The sequence below is a fragment of the Nannospalax galili genome, unplaced genomic scaffold, assembly GCF_000622305.1.
Source record: "Nannospalax galili isolate Female #2095 unplaced genomic scaffold, S.galili_v1.0 scaffold137, whole genome shotgun sequence".
NCBI classification, from domain to species: domain Eukaryota; kingdom Metazoa; phylum Chordata; class Mammalia; order Rodentia; family Spalacidae; genus Nannospalax; species Nannospalax galili.
In genome coordinates this window covers 2091580-2103010 of record NW_008340203.1, presented here as the reverse complement: position 1 = coordinate 2103010, position 11431 = coordinate 2091580, and the positions used below count along the sequence as shown (strand labels likewise).

The 11431-nt window shown below is 48.7% G+C and overlaps 1 protein-coding gene and 1 non-coding gene across 2 annotated transcripts in view; one reads left to right on the top strand and one right to left on the bottom strand.

Moving 5' to 3' along the window:
- Positions 1-6253, top strand: part of Cavin1 (caveolae associated protein 1) — a 14165-nt gene extending 7912 nt beyond the window's left edge. The window contains exon 2 of the mRNA XM_008835297.2: positions 3528-6253. Within this exon, the coding sequence (XP_008833519.1) occupies positions 3528-4226 (699 nt within the window). The 3' untranslated portion in view covers positions 4227-6253. The remainder of the gene's footprint in view (positions 1-3527) is intronic.
- A 2634-nt stretch (positions 6254-8887) lies between these two features.
- Positions 8888-8994, bottom strand: LOC115070715. The gene has a single exon (XR_003849863.1). It is a non-coding gene; the product is annotated as a U6 spliceosomal RNA (small nuclear RNA).
- Between the last annotated feature and the right edge of the window lie 2437 nt (positions 8995-11431).

The following is an 11431-nucleotide window of genomic DNA, read 5'->3' as shown; positions in this document are numbered from 1 at the left end:
AAAAAGAAAACATACCTAGCAGAAGGAAGATCCCTTCTGATTTGACATCTCATTTGCTTGTCCTGGTAATAGACAGTGGAGGTCTTGGGTTTTTAGGACTTCCCCCTCATTTCTCCTGCATCCTACCTCCTCTTCTAGCATGTTCTCTAAGTGGATCCTGGGTCTCTGAATTGGCTCCAGTGTCTTCCTCAGCACCAGTGGCAGACAGAACTGGTTAGCATTACATCAAGAGAGGCTCCTACCCAGAGCTGGGCAGTACTTGTCCCTTCTCTCTAACCAACATGAAGTGACAAAAGCATAGTAGGTGCTCAGTTAAATTATATTCTTTTTTTTTTTTTTGGTCTTTTTGAGACAGGGCCTCCCTGTAGCCCCAGCTGTCCTGGAACTCACTATGTAGACCAGGCTGGCCTTGAACTCACAGAGATCCTCCTGCCTCTGCCTCCTGAGTGCTAGGATTAAAGGTGTGTGCCACCACGCCCGGCTAAATTATATTCTTACAATGATCTAAGCCAGAAGATCTCACTTTCTTTCTACAGCAGGGTTGGGAGGCAGCATGGAAGAGGTGTGTGTGTGTGTGTGGGGGGGTGCTTTCTAAATCCATCCTGGACTGGTGCCTTCCTGGTTTGGAGAGCTGTGTGTTGCTTGGCAGGAGACTGGGGAAGTTGTGCATGTTTTTGTGCAGACCTGGTCATTAAAGGTAACTCTGGAAACCAAGCCTGTTAGGAGTGGTGGTTTTGTTTAATTAAAAATAAAAAATGGCAACACAGAATAAGCAGAGCCCTCTCTCCTTGCACCCCCCTCCCTAGTTCCCCCACCAACCTAATCCCTCTGCCAGGAAGTAGGGATGGGACAAAGGTGCCTGGCCTGTGTGCCCAGGGCAGGGGAAGTGCTTTTGAATTGTGTTGGTAGTTGTTGTAGCAACAGGCAGACTGGGTGGGCCCCACAGCACTCCAAGGCCATGAGTCAAGGGGGAAGCCTGACTTGAAAGAGGGTGGAAAAGTGAAATCCATTAATGGAGGGAAAAGCTAACGGTGGTGTCCTCTATCCTGAGCCAGCCTTTGGGATATTGTTCAGGGATTCAGGCCAAGTCAATTCTTCCCCTATTCTCTGATCTTTCACCAAAAATACAGCTCCTCTGGTGGAAGCCATCACTCCAGGGAAACCCACTATGAAGGGGGTTATAGCCCCCAGGCACCTTTCTAGTCTGGAGTAGAGATTCTCCACACAGACCAGGCAATAAACTTCCCCTCCCCAGGACTCCTCCCTGATATTATAGTTTTGAGACCTTGCACTGGGCACTGGGAAATTGGGGCAGATCAGAGAAGCCTGCAGCTCTGTCTTAAACTTTATTTTCCAAGCTCAACTGGCAAAGACCTTTATCTAAAAAGCCAGAGGCCAGGAAAACCAGCCAGCTTGGCCTTTAGGGGTTGGGGTGGAACAGGAGGAGAATCTGGGATCCTGGGGGTGGGGCAGGGAGACAATGTAGATTTGTTTTCCAGCAGTTGGAACTGTTTCCTGACTATTCCTTAGCCCATCCACATTGTCTGAGCTTAATAATGGTGGGGGGGGAGTTCTTTCTCACTCTTTGGTGGGACATGGATTGGTTGTTCAGTCCGGGAGACTTTGAAGCAGAGATAAGAGGTGATTTTTTTTTTTTAATACTGGGTTGCAGGTGAATTCTGCGTGGAAATGGATGAAGAGGTGGCAGGGAGTTTAATTCTAGCGAGTTCTAAAATGATGTGTAAATCCTAATGACAAAAGTTCTGATGTAAGTCTCCAGGAGCAGGCAGGATGACTGCAGAAGACTCAAGAGGTACCATTGAAATCAGAATGCTAGAAGAGGCTGGGCTTTCTTACACCCAGAACAAGAAAAACATTCCTTCAATGCCTCCATGAATAAGAGGCAGAGGAACCCACCATGCCCTAGGATGCCAATGACAGTACTATTCCACCCCACCTATGACAGGTGGAGACTACAAGTCCCAGAATGCCTTGTGCCCAGGGTACCTTGCCTGCTGGGAGGTGTAGTAGGGTAATGGATAGCAAGAGGTGGCTTGGTGCCCAATAGAGTTGGTGCCCAGTTGGGAGAAGGGGTGGGACCAGCATTCCCTCTTTGTCCCTGCTAATGTTATTGACAGGGAGGGAAGGAAGTTGGGAGGAGGTGTTCCTAGTGTTCAGTGTAAACCAGGAAACTCGGGGGGGGGTGGGGGGGGACGTGAATGGGAGAGAAGAGGAAAGGGATTGGGGGCAGGGAAGAAATTTATGTAGCAGGTGGCGAAAGATTCCATGCAGTCTATGAGTAGATGTGAGTGTGTTTATGTCTGTGTGTTTTTCTATGAGAAGAATCAACTTTTGTTGCCTCATCTTCTCAACAGATGGGATTTTCTTACAATTCTAGGAAATGACCTTGAGAAAAACCTTTACAAATCTTTCTTTCTTTCTTTCTTTCTTTCTTTCTTTCTTTCTTTCTTTCTTTCTTTCTTTCTTTCTTTCTTTCTTTCTTTCTTTCTTTCTTTCTTTCTTTCTTTCTCATTCATTCCTTGGTCTGAACTTGGTCTGAAACACCTAAAAAAGTCGGGCCAAATAGGAGCTTTCATTTATGTTGGATCAGATCTTTTCCCTTTCTGTGGTCACCCATTTCTGTTTGGTGGTGGTGGTGGTGGTGGTGTGTGTATGTCTGGTGATCCTAAAATGATGAAATTTTGATCACAAGTCAGATTATTGGAAAATCTTCCCAGAATCAAGAACAGGACCCGAGCTAGGGTCTCTGAGAGGAAGGGGTGGGGTGGGGGGAAGCAAAGAGCTAGCTCTGAGCTCCTGGTCCTTTAAGCTCAAGCCCCGGAAGCAAAGCAAGAATAGAAAAGCAGCTCTCCCTTCGATTTCAGGGCAGGGAAGTCAGGACCATTAATTTATACATGGGGCCCATTGGTGGGGTCAAGAGGCACGAGGTCAAGGAAGGAAAGGGGCGTGTAGGCAGAGCTCTCCTTCCCTAAAAACACATTTTCTTTAGTTTACCTTCAAACGACCCTATTTGGGGGTCCGCTTTAAGCTTGTCCCCTAACTCCCATTCAGGCACTGAACACTCTCCTTAACCTACTTTGGTGTTTTGTTGTAACTTAAGACACCAGAGGGCGCTCTGACATTTCCAAAGTTAAGCTGCATCTCCCAAAGTCAGCCGCTTAAAGCAGTCACAAGGGTAGCCACAGAGTGCAAGGGCTGGAGGGTCCCTGGGGTTATTTAGCCCAAGTGCAGTTATAACGCAGACCAAATTCTGACTCATAGCTCTGCTCTCTCTTCGTGCTGACTCTATAGCGACTATGCAACGCACATGTCGTAACCCAATTCAGTACCAGGCACAGGGAGTACAAGAGCGAATAAATCCGGTGGATTTCACCGCACCACGTAGGCCGACATCCTTTCCCCAGGAGGGTCACCACTCCACCTCTGGTTTGCCCCGGGGTCCTACTCAGTCCTCGGTCTGCCCTTTCCCTCGGCATCTTCTCATCTCGGCTCTGCTCTCGTCTTAGGATGAAGTCAAGCTGCCGGCCAAACTAAGCGTCAGCAAGTCTCTGAAAGAGTCAGAGGCGCTGCCGGAGAAGGAAGGTGAGGAGCTGGGCGAGGGCGAGCGGCCGGAGGAGGACGCGGCCATCGAGCTGTCGTCGGATGAGGCGGTAGAGGTGGAGGAGGTGATCGAAGAGTCCCGCGCCGAGCGCATCAAGCGCAGCGGCCTGCGGCGCGTGGACGACTTCAAGAAGGCCTTCTCCAAGGAGAAGATGGAGAAGACCAAGGTGCGCACTCGCGAGAACCTGGAAAAGACCCGTCTCAAGACCAAGGAGAACCTGGAGAAGACGCGGCACACGCTGGAGAAGCGCATGAACAAGCTGGGCACTCGCCTGGTCCCGGTGGAGCGACGCGAGAAGCTGAAGACCTCGCGCGACAAGCTGCGCAAGTCTTTCACGCCCGACCACGTGGTGTACGCGCGCTCCAAGACGGCTGTGTACAAGGTGCCTCCCTTCACCTTCCACGTCAAGAAGATCCGCGAGGGCGAGGTGGAGGTGCTGAAGGCCACCGAGATGGTGGAGGTGGGCCCAGACGAGGATGAGGTTGGCGCGGAGCGTGGCGAGGCCACCGACCTGCTGCGCGGCAGCAGCCCGGATGTGCACACCCTCCTGGAGATCACCGAAGAGTCGGACGCCGTGCTGGTGGACAAGAGCGACAGCGACTGAACAGGACTCGCGGGGCTCTGCCCTGGAGGCCGGCGCCTTTCCCCGCCACTCCCTGCCTCCCTCCCCACCCCTGCCCACCTTCTTTCCTTTTTTGAACTTTCTCTTTCGCCTTCTTCTCAGCACCAGCCTGGCTGAGATTTTTCTAAGTTGAAAACACCCTCCCCTGGAGGTGGATCCCTCTAAATCACAGCTGTTGGATCTCAGGGAGGCGGCTCCCCAACCCCCCACCCCGCCACACAACCCCCCATCATGGACAACCTCGATTTGGACGCAAGTCTGGGTAGGGAGAGGAAGAACAAGAACGATCCACGCCCTGGTTGTTGAAGTCTGGGATCCTTTCCCTTGGCTCCCCAGTTGAACCCCCTGGGGGGGGGGCACCTGCCTCCTCATCACACCTTCACACCCAGCTTGCCCTGCCCCTACACTTTCACACCCAGCTGCATCATTCCTGCTTACTGAGCTCTTCTCCCTCCTCAGCCTCACCTCAGGAGGCCCCAAAGCCAAAATTCCTGCAAAAGGAAAGAGTGAATCCTGAAGTGGACCCTTACAGGGGGACTGTTGGTGCAGGCTTGCAATCCCAGCTTCGTAGAAGGGTAGAAGGCTGAAGCAGGAGGACTGCAAGTTGAAGGCCTGTCTGGGCTACAGAGTGAGTTCAAAGCCAGCCAGAGTAACTTTAGTGAGACCCTGTCTCAAAATAGAAGAGGGCTGGGATATATCCGTGGTAGAGCCCTAGGTTCAGTCTCTACTCAATAGTACCACACACATACAAAAAGGAGGTGTATGAGGGGAGACATTTGCCCACATGGGAAATCTCCTACTGGAAGCTTTGAGGGCCTTTGGGGGAACTTAAGGCAGTAAGGTGGGGTGGAGACAGATGGAGCCTTGTCTGCAGCACAGACTCTATCTGTAAAGGGTCCCACTGGAAGAAGCTAAGGACAAGCAGAGCCTGGGGGAGGATGTGAGGTGAGAAGACAACCATGTAGGCACACATACATGTCTGTGGACCAGCACACAGGAGCACATGAGTACGGCTTTGGGAAGGAGAATGGGAAACTAGGAGAAGGTAGAAATGGATCGAGAGAAATGCCCTCATTAGCAACAATTGGAGACACTGGACAAGAACCCCATCTTACTAGGGTCCCAGAACAGCAGGACCATTTTCAGGAACAGAAGGGAAGGCAGTTTGAGAAAGAAAGCATATTCCGAAGAGGGAGGAGAGGAAGAAGCCTCACTGGATCCCCTCACTGGGGTCTGGGAGCTACCTTCAGAGAAGGCCTAGTTCTCCAAGCCCAGAAAATTAGGGTTCCAGAAGGGCAGCAGCAGGCTGTGGAGAGTGGGCATTGGCAGGGAGGTGGGCTGAAGAGAGCAAGGTGCCAAGGCCTGGCTGGAAAGCCAAGCTAAAGGGGAGGTGGGGAAGCCAGGCAGGCTGACTTGCCAGCCCCAGCTCCCTTCCAGCAGTTTCTTCTGCAGATCCTTCCTTAGTATAAAGCTGCAGAACATGGCCAGACCTTGCTTTTGGGGGTGCCTTACCTGAAAGTTGGTGTGTGGGGGTGCTGCTTCCTGTCTGAGGCTTGATTTCTGTCTGTAGTCTACTGACCAGGACACTTTGGTCCCCCTGTTCTTCCTCATTAAAGACTTGTCAAAGCAAGGAACACCCCCCCACCCCACCCCACCCCTGCTGCTTTCTTCTCTGTACCTCCTTATCTTCCTTGCTCTGCTCTTAGAACTGCAGCTAATTGTTTTCTTTGGGGTTTTATTTTGGGGGGTGGGAGTGGGAACACACACCTTTTATACAGTACAAAGCTTTGCGCTTTTTTTTTTTTTTAAATTTTTCCTTTTCTTCTCTAATCAGTTGGAGACACATTGCTGAGGAAGGTTGGGGGATACAGGATGAGGTCCCTTGGTGCTGGTGGGCTGAAGGGGCCTAAACTGTGGGCAGATTCAGTTACTGGTGGGCTCTGGGGAGCCCTTCACGTTGCTGTGTCCTGGTGAGCAGCCTGACCAATAAACCTGCTTTTCTAAAAGGATCTGTGTGGGATAATATTGTCCAAAGCAGTTACTTAGGGTGAGTGTTGGAGGACTAGGAGAAACCAGGGGTGAAGAGGGATAGAGATGGAGGAATGAGAAAAGGAAGGGGAGGGAGACTAAGGAGGGTAGATCTTAGCCTGGTACTGGAGTGGGCTGGTGGGAGAAAGGAGTCAATGTATTAAGTATTTATTCTCTGCTGGGAAGGTTCTAAGCATTTTTGGCATGCAGTTGCTTTTTTTTTTTTTTTTTTTTTTTTTTGAGACAGGGTCTTTCTGTAGCCCCAGCTGTCCTGTAACTCACTATGTAGACCAGGCTGGCCTTGAACTCACAGAGATATGCCTGCCTCTGCCTCCCGAGTGCTGGGATTAAAGGCGTGCACCACCACACCTAGCCGCAACTGCTTTAAAAAAATTATTATTTTTTTTATTTTTATGTGTTTGAGTGTATTGCCTGCATTTATGTAAGTGCACCCATGTCTTGCAGTGTCCAAGGAGGGCAGAAGAGGGCATCTGGCGTCTGATCCTCTGGAACTGGAGTTAAGGACAGTGTTAGCTGCTATGTGGGTACTGGGACTCGAACCCGGGTTCACTGCAAGAGCAGCCAGTGCTCTGCTTTTTTTTTTTTTTTTTTTTTCCTTTAAACAGGGTCTCCCTGTAGCCCCAGTTGGCCTGTAACTTGCTATGTAGACTAGGCTGGCCTGGATCTCACAGAGATCTGCCTGCCTGTACCTCTGGGACTAAAGGAATTTTTCCACCAAGTCTGGCCAGTTGTTTACTTAATGTGGTAGCACCTTTATGAGGTAGATTCCGTCATTACCATTCCCTTTTCAGAGCACAGCAGGTGAGTGGCAGAGCTGGGATAGGAAGGTTTGCAGTCTGTAATCCAGGTCTTGTCTGAAGCCACTTCCCAGTGATCAGGGCTGTCATTCTCCAGATGTACCCAGATAACCTGAGGCTTCCCCTCACCCCCAGTCATCAGCCTAGAGGAGATAGCCCAGGAAGGGGACCTTCAAAAGACTGCACACCAGCAAACAGATGACAGTGCATCTACATGTTAGTTGTACCCGCACAGACAGTATCTTTCATTTTCCTGAAACCCTGAGCACCTATGTTACAATCTGGCCATTTCCCTTCTCAGGAGCAGGCTGCCCCACCTGCCTGCAGGTTATGGATTTCCTTAAGCAGTGGACTTGCATCATCTTGTAGGTTCTGCCTACCTCTGAATCTTCTAGGAAGGATGTCCCCAGAAAAAAGTAATGCCATTGCTGGGTCTGCACCCTTGTCTCATGTCACTGCCTCAAACAGGCTGTGTCCTCATGAGCTTCTAATACATTCCTCTGCACCTGCCTCTAGCAGCTTATTCCAGGAGAGTTTGGAGTTCCAAGTCCTCCACAAAGGGTTGGATTCTCACCAAAAGAAATGAACAATGACACAAAAAATTCAGAGCCATTAATGTTCCCGCCTGCCAGGAGAAACAAACCAAGGCACTCTCTTCCTCTGGGCCATATGCGTGCAGCTGTGAAGCAGGCCAGGAGACCACATGTACTTAGCTGTCCCCTGGGATACCCAGCCATCCTCTCAATTTGCTCACCCAGCAGCTCTTCTCCTGTCTGCCATGAGCCCTTCCCTTCACCTTTTCCATACCAGTGAGTTACTTAGATGCACTGTCCTCACCCGGTTCCATTCTGCCACTTCTTTATGAAGAATGCTCCTAATTCTCTAAACAGCCACTTTTCTAGGTACCAGGCACCCCATAGCATTCCTCCTTTACTTCCCAGTGCCCAGAAACCTATCCAGGGCCAGAAAGATTTTTTTTTTTTAATTACTGTGAGATGGGGTTGAATGGTGATAGGCATTCATAGTCCACTGCCTACCAGTAGGATCTGATGGCATTCCAAGGTTCACACCCACAAAACATCTTCCCCTAACTAGTCATAAACTTGCTATGTTCACGAGCATTAACTCCGAGGGCTACACTGAGACAATAAATAGAGATATTCTCCACCAAAGAACCCTGTTAATGTTACCTGGGATCTAGGAAGTTCCTCTACGGCTTCAGATTGAATTATCAGTTGCATATAACACCTTCAAAGTCTTTTTGAATTCTGTGTTCATGTGAGCATGTGCACATGTGTATGTGTGTGTAGTCCACAGGACAACCTCAGGTGTCATTCTCAAGTCATCTGCCCTTTTTGAGACATGGTCTCTCTCACTGGCATGGCGCTCACCAATTAGGCTAGACTGGGTAACCAGCAAGCCCCAGAGATCCTCGTCTCTGCCTTGCCAGTGCTGGGATTCCAAGTATGCATCAGGCTTGGCATTTTTATGTGAGTTCTGGGGATTGAATTTAGGGCTTTTGGCTTTCAAGAGAACTATTTTGCTGACTATTTTCCTAAACCCTTTTTTTTGTTTTGTTTTGTTTTTTGAGACAAGGTCTTGCTATGTACATCAAGCTGGCCTTGATCTGCCTACCTCTGCCTCTGGAGTGCTGGGATTAAAAATGTGTGCCATCACACCCGACTCCTTTTTTGAGTGTTTGTTTTAAATATTTTATTTATTATTATTTTTCGCTTTACTGAAAATTTATTACAATGCCCCAACAGAGCATTGCTTTTCTTTTCAACATCTTGTTCTAAAAATATGGAATGCTTCATGAATTTGTGTGTCATCCTTGTGCAGGGGCCATGCTAATCTTCTCTGTATCGTTCCAATTTTAGTATATGTGCTGCCGAAGTGAGCACTATTTTTATTTTTTTTTAAATATTTTATTGTCTGGGCATGGTGGCGCACACCTTTAATCCCAGCACTTGGGAGGCAGAGGCAGGCGGGTCTCTGTGAGTTCAAGGCCAGCCTGGGCTACATAGTGAGTTCCAGGACAGTTGGGGCTACAGGGAGACCCTGTCTCAAAAAGACAAAAAAAAAATTATTATTTTTATTTTTTATGTGTACAAGTGTATTGACTGTATATATGTGAGTGCACCCGTGTCATGCAATGCCTCAGAGGTCAGAAGAGGGCTTCAGATTCCCCTGGAACTGGAGTTAAGGACGGTTCATAGCCTCCATGTGGGTGCCGGGAATCAAACATGGTCCTCTGCAAGAGCAGCCAGTGCTCTTAAAAAAACAAACAAATAACAACCCCCAACCCTCCCCGCAAAATAATAAAAATGAAAATGGGGACTGGGGAGATTGCTCGGTTGTTAGAGTGTCTGCCACACAAGCGTGAGGACCTGAGTTTGGATCCCTGGCACCCAAAGGAAAGCTACAGCAGAGAGAGGCTTGGTAACCCTAGCGCTGCGGGGGTGGGGATGGGCGAATCCCTGGAGTTTAGCTGAACTAATGAATTCCAGGTTCAGTGAGACACTCTGTCTCAAAAAGTAAAGTGGAGAGTGATACAAAAGACACCTGTGGGGGCTGGAGAGATGGCTCAGCAGTTAAGAGCACTGACCGTTCTTGCAGAAGACCAGGGTTCGAATCCAGACACCCACATTGCAGCTGACCATTGTCCATAACTCCAGTTCCAGGGGATCCGCTGCCTTCTTCTGTCCTCCTTGGGCATTGCATGACACAGGTGCACTTGCAAGCATAACTCTCATACACATAAAATAAAAATAAATTAATTAATTAAAAAAATAAGACACCTGGGCTGGAGAGATGGCTCAGTGGTTAAGAACACTGACTGTTCTTACAGAAGACCCAGGTGTGAATCCCAGCACCCACATGGCAGGTAGCAACTGTCCGTAACTCCAGTTCCAGGGGATCTGACAGTCTCTTCTGTCCTCACGGGCATTGCACGACAGGGGTGCCCTTAACTACATGCAGGCAATACACGAATACACATAAAATAAAAAAAATATATATTTTTAAAAAGACACCTGTGGCTTCCATATCCATGCACACATGTGTACCTGTATACAAATATGTACACACACAAATATGTACATACACCACACACACCTACACACACACACACACACACACACACACACACACAACCACAGGGTTAAACTCCTTGGCACAGCTGATGATACCCTCAAGGAATCTGCCCTTTGCCCCAGTTTCCGCTAGTCTTCATGTTGTAGAGAAGTCTGCTGGCTAAGAATGAACCATTTCCAGGTTGTGGTCTCTGCTTGGGCTGGTCCCCTCTCTGGAATAGTATCTCCATTTCTTGTTTTAAAACTTTATTATTTATTTTAGGCTGGGCGTAGTGGCACACACCTTTAATCCTAGCACTTGGGAGGCAGAGGCAGGCAGATCTTTGTGAGTTCGAGGCCAACCTGGTCTACATAGTGAGTTCTAGGCCAGCTGGGAATACAAGGAGACCCTGTCTCAAAAAGACAAAAAAACCCAAAAAACTTTATGTATTGCTTGCATGTATGTAAGTGCACCCATGTCATGCCATGACCACGGAAGTCAGAAGGGGGCATCAGATCCCCTGGAACTGGAGTTATAGGCGGCTATTAGCCGCCATGTGGGTGCTGGGGCTCTAACCAAGCTCCCCTACAAAAGCAGCCAGTGCTCTTAACCACTGAGCCATCTCTCTAGCCCCAGCAGCCCCATTTCTACCTCTTTACTCCCTCCCCACCTTTGTATTGTTGGAGTGGAACCCTGGACTTCATACACACTGAGTGTTCCATCACTGAGCTACACTCAGAGACCTTCCTTTCTCCTCTTAAATCAGATTTGAATCTTCCCCAGCTCCACCTCAGTCATAGTAATCATCTCAGACATCCCATAGAGCTTTGTGTGAACTAAAGTTTGTTGAATGAGTGGATGAATTTCAAGATTCTTTCCCTTACAGATGTTATAAACTCATCTCTAACTGGTTTCATAAAAAGCAAACAAAACACCAAAGCTGAAAATAAACCCAGGGGGAATTTCTCTAATGGAACACTCCTGGGCTGGAGAGACAGCTCCATAGAGAATACTGTTTTTACATGTACCCACACATTTTCTTGCACACAAGTGCTCATACCTACCCACAGACACACATATAGACACACAATTAAAAATAAATCTTTCTAAAAAGAGAAAATTCTCTACAAATAGGGCCAGAAGTAGACGATAATATCCTAGGTTCTGATAAACTATCACCAAAAGCTGGGTGTGGTGGTGCACACCTTTAGTCCCAGCACTCAGGAGGCAGAGGCAGGCGGATCTCTGTGAGTTCAAGGCCAGCCT